This window comes from Phocoena phocoena, chromosome 17 (genome assembly GCF_963924675.1).
Source record: "Phocoena phocoena chromosome 17, mPhoPho1.1, whole genome shotgun sequence".
Lineage (NCBI taxonomy): Eukaryota > Metazoa > Chordata > Mammalia > Artiodactyla > Phocoenidae > Phocoena > Phocoena phocoena.
In genome coordinates this window covers 13,051,026-13,070,672 of record NC_089235.1, presented here as the reverse complement: position 1 = coordinate 13,070,672, position 19,647 = coordinate 13,051,026, and the positions used below count along the sequence as shown (strand labels likewise).

Below are 19,647 nucleotides of genomic sequence, written 5' to 3'. Positions count from 1 at the left end.
TTTTGTATTACAATATTGTAAATACTGTATTTTACGGTTAATTATCATCTTTTTCTAAGGGATACGTTTGGAATTGAATTGTAGTGGAGTTTTTACTGATTGGGAAATTAAGACATAGTCTTGCTAAATGACTTGATGGCACCTGGATCATTTGTAGGACACCTTGAACTTGCTTCCCAGCTCGTTTCATTTCAAAACACGTTGGATGCGGTGTGGTGCACACTCTCAGTGACTGGTGTGATTTTGGTGTTTTAAAGGCTCTTGACCTGGCGTCCTGCTTCTGGAGAAGCTGCTCCCACACCTCCGTCTCCTGTGAGTGAAAAACAGCTGGTAAGTTTTAACAAATAAAGCATATATTAAATTACTTAACCATTTGTGGTAAGTATTCTACCATGGGGCAGATTCTTTTATATGAGCCCAGCTCTTTTAAAAAGATGTCGTAAAATATAGATGGTCTTGAGACAGAGTAAAATGACTCTGAGAGCGCAAGAGGCAGGTACCAGTTTACATAAGGATTTATATACCAAGCTGAAGATATTATTGGATGTTATTTTATTTAAACTTTCAACTTTGGTATAATTTCACCTTAGAGAAAAGTTACAAAAGCAGTTTAAAGAATTCCGATAGACCCTTCACGCAGCTTATTTGTTTCCTAGATCTGCCGTAACAAATTACTACAAGCTTAGTGGCTTAAAACATCAGAAATACATTCTGTCACGGCTCTGGAGGCCAGAGGTCCAAACTCAAGGCATCACCAGGGCCACATTCCCTCCCAGGGTGTTAAGGGAGAACCCTTCTTTGCTTCCTCTAGCTTCTAGTGGCTGCTGACAGCCCCTGGCCTTCTTGGCTTGTACACACATCCCTCCATCTTAACGTAGCTGTGTAAAGCCAAATCTCTCCCTCCTTTCTCCTTTAAGGACACTAGTCATTAGATTTAGGGTCCTCCCCAAATTCAGAATGATCTCATCTCAAGATCCTTAACTTTAAAGACTCTGTTTCCATGTAGCCTTCACAAGTACCAAAGGTTAGGACTTGGACTTACCTTTTTGAGGCCACTGTTTAACCCATTATCTACCCTCTGGTGCCCCAAAATTCACGTCTGTCTTTCGGGCAAAGTCATTTATGCCATCCCAACATCCCCGGAGTCTCAACTTAGTGTATCATCAACACCAAGTCCAAAATGTCATATAAATATCATCTTATCAAAAGTCCCAAATCTCATCATCTAAGTCATCTAAATCAAGTATGTGGTCTATTCTGGAGCAAAATTTCTCTCTATTTGTGGACCTGTGAACCTGTAGAACAGATTGACTGCTGCAGAATACAGTGGTGGGCAAGCATAGGGTAAACATTCTCATTCCAGGAGGGAAGCTTGGAAGGAGTAAAAGGGTCACTGTTCCTAATCAAGTTCAAAACCCAGGAGGACAAATTCATAAGTTTCAAGGCCTGAGGGTAATTTCTGTAGCTTGGTGCCCTGCCCTGCCCTCCAGGCCCATGGCTTCTCCCTCGGGTGCTTCAGCTTTGCCCTCTGAACCACTCCTCACTTACAAGTTTCACTTTCCACCCAGTAGTACAACACAATTCAGCCAAGGTTTCTGCAACTTATGACAAGGATCACCATCCTTCCAGCAGCCAATAACACGTTCCTGATTTCCTTCTGAGATCTCAACAAACACCTTTTTTTTCTTTTTTCAAATAAAGTTATTTATTTATGTATTTATTTTGGCTGCGTGGGTCTTAGTTGCTGTGCGTGGTCTCTCTCTAGTTGCGTTGAGCAGGGGCTACTCTTCACTGCGGTGCACGGGTTTCACATTGCACTGGCTTCTCTTGTCACGGAGCACAGGCTCTAGGCACGTGGGCTTCAGTAGTTATGGAGTGCAGGCTCAGTAGTTGTGGCTCACGGGTTCTAGAGCGCAGGCTTAGTAGTTGTGGCACACAGGCTTAATTGCTCTGCAGCATGTGGGATCTTCCTGGACCAGGGCTCGAACCTGTGTCCCCTGCATTGGCAGGTGGATTCTTAACCACTGCGCCACCAGGGCAGCCCCAGAAGCATCTTTAATGTTCATATTTCTATCAGTGTTCCAGTCGTGACCATATATGTGTGTGTGTGTGTGTGTGTGTGTGTGTGTGTGTGTGTGTGTGTGTATTCTTTAGGATGATAGAAGCTTTCTCTACCAGGCATTTCACTTCCTTCTGAATCCTCACCAGAATTGAGTTTAACATCCATATTTCTACCAACAGTCTCTTCAGGTCAGTTTAGGTTTTTTTCTATTGTACGCCTCAAAACTTTTCTAGCCTCTACCATTACCCAATTCCAAAGCCATTTCCACATTTTTAGGTCTTTGTTATGGCCGCACCCACTTCATGGTACCAAAATCTGTATCAGTGTTCTCCAGTTCCAGAGAAATGGAGCCAGTAGGAGATAAACTACACCTATGTGTGTCCATATTTATCTATACGTGTGTGTGTGTGTGTGTGTGTGTGTGTAATATATGTATGTATATGTATCCCTATGTGTTTTTTCCCCTTAATTTCAAGGAATTGGCTTAAGCAGGTGTGAGGGCTGGCAAGGTTGAAATGTGTAGGGCAGGTGGACAGGCTGGAAACTCTTGGGCAGCTGTAGTCCACAGGCAGAACTTCTTCAGGGAAATGTCAGTTTTGCCCTTGAGGCCTTTTAACTCATGGGATGAGACTTGACCCATATTATTGAGGATAATCTCCTTTACTTACAATCATAACTGTAAATGTTCACCACATCCACAAAATACCTTCACAAAGACACTTGAAATAGTGTTTAATTGAATAACTGGTTACTATAGCCCAGCCAAATTGATGCATGAAACTGACCATCACAGCAGGTTTCTCGAAGTGTTATCACTGTACTACAGTTTGCTTTCTCATTTCCACCCTCCCGCTTCATCTCTCACTCTCCCACCTCCCTACTACATACATTTTTCTGGATTCTTTGAAAATAATTTGAAAACAACACACCCTTTTTTCCCTAAAATGTTTATAGTGTGTTTTCTATAAAATAAATAAATATATATAGTCACAGTGCAGTTAACAAAATAGGGAATTACTATTGAAACAATACTGTAATCTGGCTTTATTCAGATTTCTGCTGTTCTCCCACTAATGTTATTGAATTTTAAACCCAGGAAGCCAGAGGTAGCAAATCTATGCCCACTGACCTGATCTGTCCCCCACAGCCTTTTAATTTCTTAACTAATTGTCAGTGGCTAAAACTTAGGTCTCACGGAAGAGCACCACTCTGAACGTGTCTTGAGAACTGTGACGTCTGGCACGTCGGGCCCGCATTGCTCCATGACGCTGATCCACCGGCGTTGTTCGTTCGTCACAGACTCCCCGCTTGTGGCGTCCTGTTTCCAGCCCAGGATGAACTTGCTCTCATTTTTGTTTTTCTTAGGTTTGGCGCACTCCCTGCTCGCTCTGTGGGCTTTTGTTTTTGCTCCCTCTGCTGTACAGTGTAGTAGTTTGCAGGGTGGGCTGTGATGCCAGACCCCAGAGCAAATCATGGCTCTGCACTGACTAGCTCTGCAGCCTCAGCAAATTACTTAACCTCATGTTAAAGTGAGTCTTGCGGTGGGAGGTAGATCTGGTGCTGCACATGAAGTCGTCAGAACAGCGTGTGCCGGGGGGCGCGCTCGGCGACTCCGCTTGCTGCTGGGCCGAGGCGGTGGGCCCAGTGGTGCCCCTCGAGGCTGCTCAGTCTCTTCCTTGGCTCCATCCGGGAGCTGCAGCTGCCCTGGCTCTGCATCTGGTCTCCTGCTGGAACCAAGTAAAGCTGAAAGAGTAGTAACGTCAGCTACCATATATCGTCTGACACCTCTAGTGTCAAAGGCTTGTTCAGTGTTAAGGATTTACTGCCAAATCCTTAACAACCTGCAAGGAAAGTGTCATCTCCATTTTCAGGTTTCAGATCAGAAAACCTCGGCTCCAGAAGATCCATTGCTTTCCCAAAGGTGACGCATAGCTGGAGCCGGGTTCTGGAGTGGCTCTGTTGAACTTGAACCTCAGCTTCTCTCCATGCTCTGCTCTCCTAGTTGGTCACCTTCTCACTGACCTTTCTGGTTGTTGGTTTCTTGGTTGACAACATCCTTCCCTAAATGCACCCCTACAAAGCTCTCCTGGGCACAGCCTACACAAAGCTCGCAGAAACCCCTTCCCACCATGTGTGTTTCTGTTTCGATTTCATGACAGTTCATGGATATTGCTGACAAGTTTTTCCACAGAGTGAAGCTTATTAGCATTTCTCTCTGTTGCTGTCGGGTAGTGTCAGGCTTGATCTCAGTGAGGGTCAGAAAGGAAGCTTTTCTCTAAAAGATTATCAGCTCTTATCCATGTGCAGGTAATATGAAATAACTTACCCAGTATGTCCAGAATTGGAGTGTGTACAATGTGATTTTCATAGGGACACGACGTAATTTTTTAAAAAACAGTGTAATAGAAGCTATTTTCATCGTTAAGCTTTATTCATTGTACTTAAAATGAATTTTTTTACTTTATTAGGATACGATATCACAGAAATCTGTAGATATTCATGATTCTATTCAGCCAAGATCTGCAGATAATAGACAGCAAGCTCCACCGGCTTCTGTCTCTACTGTGAATGAAGAAGTCAGCAAAGTTAAACCCACAGCAAGTGAGTTATTTCTCTTGATAAAAATAAATTGTGTATTTTGTTTTATTAGGCAAGATATGAAAGTTTTGCTTTTACTTTTATTAACAAACACATACTGTAATTGTGTGGTCACTTCCTTACTGTGTTTGCTCCAACTTGGACATCCCCCGGCAGATGGTCAGGAACTCTGCTGACACCTACAAGACCAGTTTTTTTCTGCAGTGCTTTCAGCTGCTGTTTGTTTGAAGCACGTGGGTCTTGAGAGGAGAGAGGGAGTGGCCAGCCCTCTGAGCACTCCGCTGCCCCCAGCCTCTGTCTCCTCTGCCCCTCCCCTCCCCTCCCCTTCTGTAGTTCTTTTCACAAAGAAGGGGAATCCCTTCTGATTTTTACTAAATTGGTTCACAGAGGAAAGAGGACCTCCTCCCTAGAGGAAAATAGGACAACTTCAATTGCCTTTTAAATTGAGGAGAAATTCACATAACAAAAGTAACCCTTTTTTTTAAAGGGAACAGTTTGGTGGCATTTAGTGGATTCCCCATGTTGTGCAGTCACCACTTCTATCTGGTTCCAAAACATTCACCCCAAAAGAAACCCCATAACCGTTATGCTGTTGCCCCCTCTTCTCCTCTTGCCCAGCCCCTAGCAACCTCCAGTCTGCTTTCTGTGTCTATGGAGTTGTACATTCTGCACATTTCATATAAATGGAATCACACAGTGTGACTTTTTATGTCTGGCTTTTATTTAGTATAATGTTTTCAAGGTACATCCACAGTGTAAAATGGATCAGTAGTTCATTCATTTTTATAGCTAATTGTCCTGTGTATGGATATACCACATTTTGTTGATCCTTTTACCTGCTGGTGGACATTTGGGTTTGTCGCCCCTTTTAGTTATAACGAATAATGCTACTGTGGATCTCCGTGTACAGGTGTTGTTTGATTACCTGTTTTTAATTCTTTTGGGTGTATACATGGGAGCGGACTTGCTGGGTCATAAGATAATTCTGTGAGGAGCCCCTAAAATGTGTTCTGCAGTGGCTGCACCATTTTGTATTCCTACCAGCAATTCCATTTTTTCCACATCCTCACAGACGTTTCCTCACAGACATTTCTGTTTTCTTTTTCTTTTTAATAATAGCCATTCTAGTGGGTATAAAGTGTTGTCTCATTGTGGTTTTACTCTGCATTTCCCTAATGATTAAATGATGTTGAGTATTTTTTCATGTGCTTATTGGCCATTTGCATATCTCCTTTAGAGAAATATTTATTCATGTCCTTTGCTTATTTTTAATTGGGTTGTTTGTGTTTTTGTTGTTAGTTGTTAAGAGCTTCTTACGTACTCTGGATGCTACACCCATGTCAGATACATGATTTGCAAATATTTATATTCTCCCATTCTGAAGGTCATCTTTTTACTTCTTATTGATAATAATTCTGTGATGTACAAAAGTTTAAATTTTGATGAAGTTCAGTTTATCTGTTGTTGCTTGTGCTTTGGTGTCATAGTTAGGAATCCATAGCCGAAGCTAAGGTCATGGAGGTTCTCCCCAGGCTTTTCTTCTAAGAGCCTTATACTTGTAGCTCGTACATTTAGGTAATCGATCCCTTTTCAGTTAATTTTTTTCACGGAGTTTTTATTAATCCTAGGTGTTTACATTTGTTTTTGAGGGACAACAGATTTGGTGTCCTCCTTGAAAGGAGCCTCCAGCTTCAGTCACCGTGTCTTGCTTCTTAGAAGGGAGATAGGTGGTGATGAGCGGCCTGTTTTCATTTTTCATTCCTGGGCTCTGGAGCACAGCTTTTAGGGTCCCTCACAGCTTTGGTCTGCCCTGGAAGGTGCCGTGAGGACACGGCTTTATCTCTCCCTCAGCCCCAAGACTGAACTTACATATGCTTCGCTTTTTAAGGGAAGGACATAGTCGGCAAGTTTTTACTTGCCTGATCTGGGAACATCCCTCGAACGGAGTGAAGAGCGCTGCTCCCCTCCCCTTCTGACCTGAGGGCTCGCATTTCCTTCCTTGTGCCACCCCCTCAAGGTCCTTGAGGAAGAGTTCACCGCGTCCCACGAGCCCTTCCCTTCGCTCAGGGGACATTGTGGTTGCTGTGCCTGTGGGGAGGTGTCGCCGTGACCCTGTGCGAGGGGCTGCTGCCTCGTTCCTTCTTCATGCGCAGAAACCACCGCTGCCCCGCCCAGTGCCCGCCGTCCTCCTTGTTCGTCCTTGCTCAGCTCTGCCCCCGTCCTTTGGTGACCCAGTGAAATGGTCGCCTAATATGACCCTTGACACTGTCAACCCTTGTGAACGAAATTTGTTCAGATAGGTACTGTGTCCCTCAGACATGCAGTTGGTCGTTGCTGATGAGACCAAGTTCCTCCTGAAGTTCTGAAAGGACCCCGGGAGGCATGGAGAGCTCTGAGCTCCCCAGCCGACAGCTCTGAATGCCCGCCCAGCTGACACTGGAGCTGATGAGGGCGTGTCTCCTTAGGCGCCAGCCCCTCCCAAGTGTCCCCTGGAGTCCAGGCGCACTGCCAGGATGCCCTGCCCCCGGGACTGGGGGGTGTCTTGGATTTCTTATATTCTTTGACTTGAGATCTGGTACTAAGAACTAAATGTTAAGTACATCAGCATTTCTGAAAACTCTCTGGAAAGGAGTCGTTATGACCTAAATAAGAATAAATTTAAGCAAGTTGTTTTGCTGTCTCCCCCAAATCCCTAAAACCTGAATTTAACTTGTAGAAATTGGGGAATTCCCTGGAAGTCCAGTGGTTAGGACTCGGCGCTTTCACTGCCGTGGCCCGGGTTCAGTCCCTGGTCGGGAAATTAAGATCCCGCAGGGCCCAAAACGAAACAAAACAAAACAAAAAAACTAACTTCTTGAAATTGGTGCCAGAAAAGGGAGTTTTTAATAATAGAAAAGTGGGAAAAAACTGAAGGACTGTCCAGTCGGTTGTCCAGTGCCGGAGCCGCTGCCCTGAGGCCGATGGACAGGCAGCGCCCTCGCCGTGGGCGGCTGTGCAGGTCCCCAAGAGCCACCCTGAGAACCGACCTTGGGGCTGGGCCAGCGCCGCTTGGTCTCGCAGCTCCTCAGCTGTTGAGTCGTCGTTCTGAACCTTGCATTTATTTCTACGTCTGCTTACCCGATGGCCAGTGAAGTGGAAACCCTTCCGTGATCATGTCTCTCCTTAAGGAAACGGCCCATCGAGCGCAGTCGTTCAGGCAGGGACGCAGTGCCTGCGCACCGGTTACTTCCAGTGTGCTTACCTTTATGGTCACGCACTTAGCGGAACTCTTCATAGACTTCTGTGCTTATGAATCCCTTTGGAAACATGGGGTCATTTTAGCTACAGCTACCCACCTGGATCCAAAGAAAACATGTGCTCTGGTTGACCCACAGTATCGTCCCAGTGGTCAGAATTCTTGTCTGCCCCTCGCTTCCTGCCTCACAGATCTAGTTCCCGTTGTCTGCTTCTGGTTGAGGTTTTTATATTACCTCCAGTTAAAGGTCAAACTTGGGTTTACAGTAAATGCTATTAAAATTGTAGCTTTTAATCCATTTGATACATTTTATTGAGGAATAATCTAAGTCTTATCTTAAAATTTGTAGTGGAAACTTCTTGAACATATCCACTGCTCTAAGTCATTTTGAATATTTTTGTTTACCTAAAAAGGTAATTTTCTAAGGCTTTTCTAAATATCGAGTAAATGAAGCTTTTACTGAGTAGTGCTTATGTGCGGAAGCAGGCTACCTTCAGTGTGATGTGTGCAGGTTACCTTCATACGTGTTAATGTTTCCTTAGCATTGTAATGTCGTAGAAATTATAAAGGATTCAAAATAATTTTTGTTTGCATGTGCATTGGGGTGGGTTTCCTCACAGAATTTCCAGAACAAAAATTGTTTGCCGCCCTGTTGATTAAATGTGTTGTGCAGCTGGAACTCATCCAGACCATCGACAGCATCGTGTTCTTTCCTGCCACAAGTAAGAAGGAGGACGCGGAAAACTTAGCCGCAGCGCAGGTGAGCGGGTGCGAGGGCCACTGCTTGTTGTTGAATGGGGAGCTAGCGCCACAGTCTGGGCTTCAGAGCAGAGGTCAAGCTAGAGATCACAGCCACATAGATGTCCTTTTAAACCGTGGGACTGACAAAGTGGACAGAGCCGGGAGGAGGGTCAGGGACCGAGCCTGGGGGCCTCTGTGGTTTAGAGCTCCAGGTGATGAGGCAGGTTCTTGTCCTCTTGCCTAAAGACAAGAGCCAGGGACGCCAGGGGAGACCGGGAGACAGTGCTGCCCTGCAAGTCAGGTGAGGAGGGTGTTCTGAGAAGAAGGGTGTGATCAGCCCTGTCAGGAGTTCCGTAGAGCAGGTGAGAAGCCACCCGACAGTTGCCCTAGAGAATTGCTCCAGCAATTTGGTGGACTTTGGTTGACCTTGACGTTGTGTTTAATTGTAATGTTGATACAAAAGCATTATTAAAATGGGTACAAGAGAAGAGAGGAATTGCAGACGGCAGATATCCATGAGTCTGTCAAGGAGTTCTGCTGTTAAGAGAGGGTACAGAGAAATGGACTAATCGCGGGGGGAGGATGAGGGGCTCAAGAGAAGGGTTCGCTTTGTTTTGTCACTAAGGTTGGCAGTATGGCAGCCTGGAAAACTCTCCTCCGGGAGAGAGAGAGAGAGACAGTGCAGAAGAGGGAGGGACAGTTGCTAGAGCATCTTTCAGAGCGAATGGAGGGGCACCTGGCGCAGAGTCCTGGGGGCGCCTGGAATAAGAAGCACAGACAGTTCGCGATGGTAACAGGAGGGCACGCAAAGCGGGTGGGTTAGAAAGTCTCGGCAGGTTGGTCTGTCTGGTGGCTGGAGTCTGTGAGAGATTCTTCTGTTTTCTCACTGAGATAGGAAGCAAAGTCATCTACCAGGTGAGGCTGGGAAGAAAGTTTTAGGTCCTTGAGAGAAGAGAAAAACACGAGTGAGGCATGCAGCAGAGTGGGCTGGGGGGCGTGGAGGCATTGCAGGGCAGCACCCGGAGCCCCTGGATCTAAAGGGAAAGCCCGCTCTTCTCCAGTCGTGCGTATTGTGCGGTACAACGGAGGAGGCGGCTTTGCCAGCCAGTTACTAAAAAGAGGAGGTGAGGGGTTTATGCACGAGAATATTTATACTCACAGTCCCTGGCCTCAAACTGGTGAAGAGAAGCGAGGACGTGGGGAGGGCGAGGAGCGGGCCGGGGTCCGGTCCGGTGGGTGCAGAGCTCTGGGGTCAGGAACTGTGGGGAGGGAGCTGAAGACATCGGAGGCAACTAGGATGCACAGATGAAGCTTCTGGAAATTTAATAGCACTTCCTGTTGAGGCAGCACAGATTAAGTTCTGTGGCTTGCTCATAAACGGGTCTTCGGGGAGCCCTGAGTTCTAAATTCACTGATCTCTGTGACTGGGTGCGTGTGCTGCGGTGGTTTGTTTCCCGAAGAGAGATGCCGTGGACTTTGACGTTCGAGTTGATACTCAGGACCAAGGAATGTATCGCTTTCTAACATCGCAACAACTCTTCAAGCTGCTGGACTGCTTGTTGGAGTCACACAGATTTGCAAAAGCATTTAACTCCAACAATGACCAGAGGACGGCTCTGTGGAAGGCGGGTAAGCTGTGGATGGGGTCCCCTGCCTGCCCAGTGAACCGCGCCACCGTACCACAGGCCTTTCTCTGGTTTATAAAAAGCCAGATAGCTGCCTGGGTAGATGGGTCTCCCCTGTGTTTAGCCAAACTGTTACTCCACTGATTTTCAAACTGTCTTTCATCTTGTTTACCCAGTCTGGGCCTTCCTGTCGACACCGGCTGCATGCTACAAGCTGCCCTTTCCTGAGGCCAGACCTCAGAAGGGAAGCGCAGGGCTTTGAAGTGGGAGGTAGATTTGTTTTTGAACAAGTTGGAAATTTTAAGTAAAAAACAAGCTTTATAATAATTTTACTGACATAGCTAATTTTTTATTTAAGAAATAGTTACTTGGTACCTATTAGGTGCAAAACGGTGCCAGAGAGTGAGAGGCTGCAGAACATGCAGAAAAAAGAAGGAAGCTGCCCTATCCTTGAACAGCGAACTCTTCTGACAGTTTGGGTGCCTTACATTTGCGTGATTTATCTTATGCCCAGTGTCTCTCTAGCTCCTCATTAAACCCACCCAGGCTTTGTTCATTCTCCTCCGTTCACAACCTCACTTCTGTAAGGAGTAGTCTATACTTATCTTTTCCCCTTTATTCAACCCAAGTTGCGGCCACCGTTCAGCTGGGACTGTTCCTGCCAAGGTCACCAGGCTCTTCACTTCCCCAGGCCCTCCCCGGGCTGCTCACCTTTGGCCCATTCTCCCCATTGCCGGGGTGTAGCCTGCGCAGGGTGCCCGGAGCTGAAGTGTGTCTCGTTTGAAGAGTTGTGCCTTCCCAGGCAAAGCTGTTCTGTATCTCGGGTCCCCAGCTTGAGGGGAGGGAGTTCTAAACCCAAAAGTACCCGACTAGGCACCTCCCCCACCCCCCGCACAGGTATCAGCGCCTTCTCCGTGTGACCCTGTCCCCGTGGAGGGCGCGAGACCTGGGTGCCACGGCTGGACGCACATGGGCTCCACGCAGGCTGTTTTGCCTCCACGAGAGATGCGTCTCCTCCCGCTAACACGGCCCTTCCCCCTTCTGCAGGCTTCAAGGGCAAATCCAAACCCAACCTTCTGAAGCAGGAGACGAGCAGCCTGGCCTGCGGGCTGCGCATCCTCTTCCGGATGTACATGGATGAGAGCCGGGCGAGCGCCTGGGAGGAGGTCCAGGAGAGGCTTTTAAAGTAAGACTCGGGGCTGGGTTCCTGGCTTTGGCCCACGCGGCTCGGTTCAGAGCAGGAAGGGCCACGCGGTGTGTGTGGGGCGGGGATGGGGATGGACACACAACACCGAGTCCACAGCCCTGCCCAGCTTGGGGCCTGAGGAGGAGATTGTGGAACTTAAACACAGTCTTACAGACAAACGTGCTCTCACACAGTTGGTGAGATGCAAGCAAATTACGTCTGTTTTTGCTGCTACAGGACAAAGGAGCAAGTTCTATGTCTTAAAATTTTCAAATGCTGTAATTTTTAGGCTTTTTTTCATGCCATAGATAGCTCCATTTTTACAAACCAGTCCATCTGTGAAAGTGAAAACCTTCCTGCCTGCATTTAGTTTGAAAAAGTGTGTGGAGTTTCTATTGGTGTTCTGTTTGCACTCCATTTTTACTTCATGACATGTTAAGATTCTGTCCTTTAAAATTTAAATTCACACTAAGAATGAAACATGCCATTCAGAAGGGATACTGCTGTTTACATTGTGTTTTTATTTATTTATTTATTTTTGGCTGTGTTGGGTCTTCGCTGCTGCGTGAGGGCTTTCTCTGGTTGCAGGGAGCAGGGGCTACTCTTTGTTGCGGTGCGCGGGCTTCTCATTGCGGTGGCTTCTCCTGCTGCGGAGCTCGGGCTGTAGACGCACGGACTTCAGTAGTTGTGGCTCACGGGCTCTAGAGCGCAGGCTCAGTAGTTGTGGATCGCGGGCTTAGTTGCTCCATGGCATGTGGGATCTTCCCGGACCAGGGCTCAAACCCGTGTCCCCTGCATTGGCAGGCAGACTCTTAGCCACTACGCCACCAGGGAAACCCCTACATTGTATTTTTGTGTCTTCTTGGGGGAATAGATGTTCTCAGAGACCAATTAAATTCATTTTAGAACGCCAAGCGGTCACCTGGGCTCTGTTTCCCCATCTTGTTGATGAGACTCTTAAGGCCCAGAAGCGTCCCGGTCACAATGCAGGAGGGGAAGGGTCACCCCAGGTTTCAGCCCAGGTCTCCTGATGCCAAGCCTGTATGCGCTCCTGCACGGTGGCTTTGCATTCAGTGAAACTTGGAAACTGTGTTTCCTGGTAAGCTGCAGCGGCTTCTTCTGATACCTTTATTTGGCAAACGTGTAAATGTTTATGTGGACACTCCAGTTAATGTAAACACAAGGCATCTGGCAGGTTCCTAAGAGCCACTGCCCTCCTCGTCTCAGTTGTTCTCTGTGAACGTCATACCAGCAGGTGTGTGAGCACACGTGACAGGGAACCTTTTCTGTTCCAGTGTCTGCAGAGAAGCCCTGAGTTACTTCCTTACCCTAACATCGGAAAGTCATCGGGAAGCCTGGACTAACTTACTGCTTTTGTTTCTAACTAAAGTCCTGAAGATCAGCGACAATAGGGTAAGTACAGCACTCCGAGCCTCACTGGCATCCAGGCTGCAGCCCCTGCTGCTTGCACCTCACTGGCGCTCCCCGCTCCTTCCTCACCCTGCCATGTTCTCCAGTCAGTGATTCTGTAGGGGTTCAGTAGGGGAGGGATCCTAAAGATACCCTGACAAGCGACGGGTTCCCGCACATGGTCAACTCCCATCCTGCCCCCTGAAGTCTCTTCTGCCCCATTTTCAAAACTGCTGACCAGGGCTTCCCTGGTGGTGCAGTGGTTGAGGGTCCGCCTGCCAATGCAGGGGACCACAGGTTCGTGCCCCGGTCCGGGAAGATCCCACATGCTGTGGAGCGGCTTGGCCCGTGAGCCATGGCTGCTGAGCCTGCGCATCCGGGGCCTGTGCTCCGCAACGGGAGAGGCCACAGCAGTGAGTGAGAGGCCTGCGTACCGAGAAAAAAAACAAACAAAAAAAAACAAACAAAAAAACCCTGCTGACCAGCCCTCCCTCCATCCGCCCCCAACCATGGCTGCGTCTGGGCCCCAGGCCTGTGCTCCAGGTTTCAGCCATTCCTTTGGCATTTTGATTGGTTCCATGCGACCCAAAGCATCTAGTGAATGGGCCATAAACTCATTTAAGACTTTTAAGCCAGTAGAAATAAAGATGAAATATAAATGTATAGCTGTGTGTGTGTGTGTGTGTGTGTGTGTGTGTGTGTGTGTATGTATAATATATATATATTATATATATATATTTAGTTTTCAGAAATACGCATTTCACTCTTTAAAACATGTAGCAACTTTCAGCCCACTAAAATGGAAATGGGTTACTGTGATCCCTGAATAGATTTTAAAAATGCCTAGTCCGGCGGCCTGAATTTTGACACGTCAGGCCATGGTGATGTTTGGGACCCCGTAGAGGCCATGTAATGCTACTCGGTGCCCCCCAGATAGCTGTCCCAAGCCGCGTGCTCTGTCCACGTGTGTGTCCCTCTGACCCGTGGGCCAGGTAAAGCTTGGAGAAATAACTTAAGGCACCAACAGCCAAGTGGCCGAGAAGGACTTCCAACCCATCTGCCTTATTCCACAGTTCGCTTTCTGACCACGGTGTGTCATTACTGCTTACTTGTAGCTTGTGGGGTGCAGAGAGCAGAAAAGGACAGAAAATAGGCAGACGACTAGTATTCAGAGGTTAAAGAACTACAGCAAAAATACAAAGTGTATCAGTTGAACTATAAATACAGAAGGTATAATCTTTGCCTGGAGACCTCATATTTTGTATTGCAGTATTAGGTAGAATTTTCCCTAAAAATTAAAATTTTATGTACCAAATAAAAGATGCAGTTTCAATACCCCATAGCTTATAAAAACTCAGCTGTGGTTCTTGCTTGGCTTCCTTCTTTTGCTTATTACCCAGGGAAAACAATGATAAATACTAAACGTTTGCCGTAAGTTTGTCAAGGAAATGTAATGGAAAATGTTTTTCAAAATAAGGATAGATAACCAAGTGACTAATGTATGTATTAAGTTTTGAACACTTCTCAATCTTTCAATTGCATGATCAGTAATCACTGCTTTATGCAGACGCGTCTCCGGTCTTCACCCATCAGGGCACTGCCCCCAAGTGGGTTGCCTCTCAAGGCACTTTGAGGTTCTGTGGTTTGCAGTGCAAGCACTACTAACAGAAATTCGTTTCCCCCCAGTTTAAAGCTCACGCATCATTCTACTACCCTCTCTTATGTGAAATTATGCAATTTGACTTGATTCCTGAACTTCGTGCTGTTCTTAGAAGATTTTTTCTGCGAATTGGAGTAGTTTTTCAGATATCACAACCACCTGAACAGGAACTTGGAACAAACAAGCAGTGATGGGAAGTTAATATTTTTCTGTTGGCGTTTACATCCCTCCGTTCTTCAAAAGGACCCCGGAGCTGAGGTTTCCTACCTGAAAAATGGTTTCTCTGAATTGCAGTGTCTAAGGATTACTGATAAAGAAGCTTAGAACTTCAGCTCGAACCTGCAGTGCTCCAGTCCCTTTTTGTAACCTGATGGATTGTTTGTCGTGTTGGGTTCACGAGCTTTTTTTCCCACAGTGTCAGCTTATATGCTCACGTGTCCTTCCCTGTCCTCGGTGGCAGGGAGAGCCCCACATATTTCTGGCAGGTGTGGAAGTGAAACTTACCCAAAGAACTCTAGATGTAAAGATTTGAACTTCTGCAAGAAGTACAACTCAGGAGAGCTGTATTTTGAAGGATAAAATGTTTATAATTGGGGGTTGGGGGGAGAAGAAGAAATTATTGTTCATGGTAAAAGATATTAAGCAACTATGGTATTCTTATTCTGAAGATTTTTGCACACTCAGGCTATCTGAGATACTGGTAATCATCCTTCTGTGAAAAATTGTACAGAGATGCAGGTCTGTAATATAAAAATCTTAAACATTATATAGTTCTTCCTGCACTGTTTTATTTTCTTTCTTTATTTTCTTATTCATTTGCTAAGTACCTATAATATTTTGTCAAATGCACTAAGCATCTGGGTTGAGCTTTTTGTCTTTTTTATTTTGTGGGGATTTTGGTTTTGCCCTTTTTAGGGGGTGATTACTTTGAGGGTTTAACAAGCCCAGAAGCTGTTGTGGCTGACACTTGTCATGATCAACAACAAAGAAAGTAGAAAATATCCCTGCTGACATAACCACCTGTAATACACTTCTCTTCGGGCTTTTAAAGATGAGCCATTAAAATAGAATGATCCTTCATGAACCGAAACTTGAATCACTGCAAAATGACTCTCGGTTGCTGTCACTTCCTTTTTTCTTTTCTTTTGGGTGGCGGGGCTTGATTTAGATTTTACTCTATGTACAGAATTTAATGTTGAATATATTAAAATAACAAATCTGGCATGGTTTGGGGAAGTTAGATTTACTGGAAATGTGTTCATACTGTGAATTGTGCTCTGATGGTTAAACAAAACGACAAGCTTGTCAAGCATTCCGTATTAACAGTGGATGTAGAAAATTTTTTCAGATGGATAAAATGTATATGGTACAGATGTAAAGTTTTCTATGTAAAAAAATTCTGTACAACTTTCTGTACAATATTGATTCTCATCTGGCATATTCTAATCAGGTTATAGGTCAATAAAGTTTTTGGATTATTTCATCAGTGCAATCAAAACCTGTGTAATCCACAGCCCCATGTTTCATTGACTTTTTTTTTTTTTTAATTAAAAGCCATGCAACCAGGGAAAGGATATTCTCATTCACAGCTACATGTAAATTCAATGATGCTCTTTAGTTCTGATAGTTTCTTTCCAGCTTCTGGCATTAGGGCCTCCCCCATATCCTGCTTTCTCAACTATAGGCTATTCATAATTTAATATTTTGTGTATTTATTAACCCAGAATAAGGCTGCACTATTTGAATCCTGAGAGAAGGAGCTAAAGTTGAAGTTAACTTCGGAGCACTTTACAGGCAGGGCTGCCATCGTGTGTCCTCGGAGTCCAAGTTGATGGTATGACAGCATGAAAAGGAAAATAGAACATGTCAAGACTATTTATTTTGATGCTTGTGTTAAAAAACAGGAGACGTGTTCAGTCTTTGCCGTAGCATCTCTTAGATCATGAGGAGTCACTGTGAACAGAGCATTTATAAGTACACTACGTTTATTACCCCCAAGACACAGCCCTGCTCAAGCCCAGCTGGATGCTGCAGCCAGGAGCCACCGTGACCTTCTGGCCTCTGACGGTAAGTGTTTCAAATGACCTGGCGATTTGTTACTTTATGGTATCATATCAGGACTCTTCTCTAGCAGAGATGGAGGCTTTCATATTACTTTCAGATGAAGATATAAGAAGAAAAATCTTTAAGTAAAATAAATGATTCGATTATAAACATTAGCATGCAATTTACACGCAGCTGAAATTCAAAATATCAGAAGTTTCACCCTTGTGGTAGACCTATCTGATCTGTGTCCCATTAATTACATCAGTGGAAACATGCAATCAGTGCCTGGGGGTGTTCTTAGCGGTCAGTCACACTGCTGGACTCTAAGAATTATTTCCAAGAATTTGAATTAGTCTTTACCTTTTTAAAGGCACCTCTTAGGGAGGGAGTGATTAGAAAAACTAACTCACCCAAGGGTCCACAGTGGCACAGCAAGGATTCCAATCCCCATCCTTTACCCCTGGGTGTTCCTGCCTCTCTTCAACTTCTAGAACACCTTGTCTAGAAACCTCAATTCCAGTTAAAATAAGAAATTGACATTTGTAATAAAAATAATTTATTTTTATCAATAAGTAGTTAAATCATATAAATAGCAAACATAATGCCTTCATTGGCACAAAAATAGAGGCAGAAAGATGTGACACTTAAGTGCATGGCTCACGGGAATATAATCATTAACAACTCCCATCATTTATACTGAATCAGTAGTTAATAAATGACATGGAAATAAGCACATTTGATTCTCTCATTACATAGCAACAGCTATAACCAGTATATTTACTAAATGAAAAATTATTCTGAATAGTGATAATAGCAAATGTACATATGACAAAGTATTCTGGCTTTACAGTACTGTTAAGACACTTGTGTTTTATTCACCTTATCTTACTGACAAGCAGAATTTTAAATAATGCACATACGGTAGTTGATTCCAAGAGCTCATTACCACCCTAATTTATGGCAAAATTTGTGCAAAAGTAATTCTATACAATTCTACATTATATAACTTAATAATCATGTCCTTTTATTTATGTACATATACATATATACATCATATATATCATCATGGAAAAAAAATACACCTTATATACAGATGGAACATAAGTAACTGCCAAGTATGGGCCAAAAGTAGCACATATCATTAAGGTTCAGATTTCACATTCTTTTCACCTTAAAAGGCACTACTGGGTCCAGTACAGATTCATTTTAGCCGTGTGCAGTAGACAGGCCCTGCCAAGTGAAAGGACCTGGTCTTACAGGAACCTGCTGCTCCTGCCTCAGCTGCTCCGCCATGAATCGTTTCAGCGTTTCTGAGGTGCCCGGGCGGAGCCACGGCTCAGTTGCTACAGAGTTCGATCCGTCGTCACTCATGTGCTTCGTGATGTCATCAGGGTCAACCAGTGAACTCTCATCATCTAATGGAGGCAAGAGAGACATGACTCAGGTAACACGGGCGGCAGGCAGGTCATGTGAACAGAAGTCTCCTGGAGTCTAACCCATTAGAGCTCTGTGCTTCTCCACAGTACTGTGTTCTACACTGTCCTGTTTTGTTCAGACCTCCTCCTTTTAGAGGTTGGAGAGCAAACCCAGGAACAGAAACAAAAAACGATCAACTGACCAAGGTGACTCCATGGTACTGGAAGCAGCACCCAAAGGGATTCAAGGATAGCAAAGGAGATGGCACCAAATGTTGACTGTAGAAGTGTCAGCAGTCTTACTCTGTGTCACCTGAGGGATGCCATGCAAAACTTTGTTTTTAATTTAGCAAGGTTTTGGAAATATTCCTAGCCTATTGAATATAACACTGCTTTGAGGAAATAAGGTCATTTCAGGAAAGCATTAGACGGGATGAAATTACGTCCATTCTTATACCTTATCTAAGAAGTTGCGTTTACTCCATTAAGAGATATAGCTCTTATGTTGCATTCTTTTAACTGGTTACACTCAACTTCTATATCTGTATTTTACTTATTAGATAATAATAATAGGAAAATCTGTCTTCCTGTCCTGTGGTGTCAATTTCTTTATTTATTTACTTTTTAAAATTACATCTCCTGGTCTGTGAAAGATTACCTCAGCAAAGGGACATATGCACTCAATGTAATGAGTAATCAATCCACATCGTACCAAAAAGCTGCTGTTTGAAAGGACAATGTTAAAAAAAAAGTTTAGAAGTTGAAAGCCTTCTGAAAAAGAGGAGAGTCTTCAAATGGTCTGTTTTCTCTCAAGTATATATCCCTGTTAAATATTAATTCAACTTATTGGTTCTAAAAGAAATTGAGGAATAGGTAATTCTTAGTACAGATTAAAATGCCTTTTAGCCAAAAAGAAGGCATTCCTTTCACACTGTCCACAGTTTTCCAGATATGATATGAACAGTACTGCTCTGTCAGTTTACCATGTTTGCTGGTATTTGGTATGAAATTACCACCATCAGAATGCATGACAGCTTACTCCTAGAGACTGAGTATAGTTTTAAATTAACAAATATTAAAGATTGGATCTAAAAAATATCTTAAGAAAATTGCTATTAGAAAATTATTGTTATGTAGCTTAACACAATAAAGAGAATTGTCCAAATAGACCACTCTGCTATTTGCTAACGCTAATTAATAAGGCTTATTACTGTAATATTGTCACATTATCCTAGTGGCCTAGGGCTGGCAGAGGAGCTCGCTCGTTAGTTGCCTCAGGAAGCGTCCTGCCCGCCTGTGCTCAGTGATAAGCTTTAACCTGCTGTTCACCAAAGCAGTGAGAGACGGCAACGCCCAGCATGATGAGAAGACTATACTTTGACTTAAAGCAAAAAATATCTATTTTCTGTTTATATCTATGTACAGAAGCCCAAGTAAAAAGGTAAAAAGTTTTCTTTGTAGTACTACAGATTTATAATAGATGTGTTACACAAAGAACTCAAGGTTTTAAAGTTGACTTCTGATAATCTCTCACTTCAATAGGGAAGCGAGATGCCAATACTAATCAACATTTTCCCTGCTGAAAGCAAAGCCTGGATATATTTAATAGAAACTTATCTGTTTAGAATCCACTCAAAAAAGGGTACCCCCTCTGGTAGAAAGAATCTGA

At 44.5% G+C, this 19,647-nt stretch overlaps 2 protein-coding genes across 8 annotated transcripts in view; one reads left to right on the top strand and one right to left on the bottom strand.

Annotated features, from left to right (window-relative positions):
* ARFGEF1 (ADP ribosylation factor guanine nucleotide exchange factor 1) overlaps window positions 1–15,997 on the top strand; it is a 139,507-nt gene extending 123,510 nt beyond the window's left edge. Inside the window, exons 33-39 of one of the 5 annotated variants that reach the window (XM_065895205.1) lie at window positions 258–330; window positions 4,531–4,663; window positions 8,516–8,655; window positions 10,097–10,265; window positions 11,309–11,447; window positions 12,743–12,860; window positions 14,544–15,997. In XM_065895205.1, the coding sequence (XP_065751277.1) occupies window positions 258–330; window positions 4,531–4,663; window positions 8,516–8,655; window positions 10,097–10,265; window positions 11,309–11,447; window positions 12,743–12,860; window positions 14,544–14,708 (937 nt within the window). In that variant the 3' untranslated portion in view covers window positions 14,709–15,997. The remainder of the gene's footprint in view (window positions 1–257; window positions 331–4,530; window positions 4,664–8,515; window positions 8,656–10,096; window positions 10,266–11,308; window positions 11,448–12,742; window positions 12,861–14,543) is intronic. The other 4 variants (XM_065895206.1, XM_065895209.1, XM_065895207.1 and 1 more) reach the window with 4 other exon arrangements.
* A 1,105-nt stretch (window positions 15,998–17,102) lies between these two features.
* The window catches only part of CSPP1 (centrosome and spindle pole associated protein 1), a 105,487-nt gene continuing 102,942 nt past the window's right edge, over window positions 17,103–19,647 (bottom strand). For 2 of the 3 annotated variants that reach the window (XM_065895018.1, XM_065895019.1), the window contains one exon: window positions 17,770–17,978. In XM_065895018.1, coding sequence (XP_065751090.1) covers window positions 17,770–17,978 — 209 coding nt within the window. Of the gene's footprint in view, window positions 17,979–19,647 lie in introns of all 3 variants that reach the window. The other variant, XM_065895016.1, reaches the window with a different exon arrangement.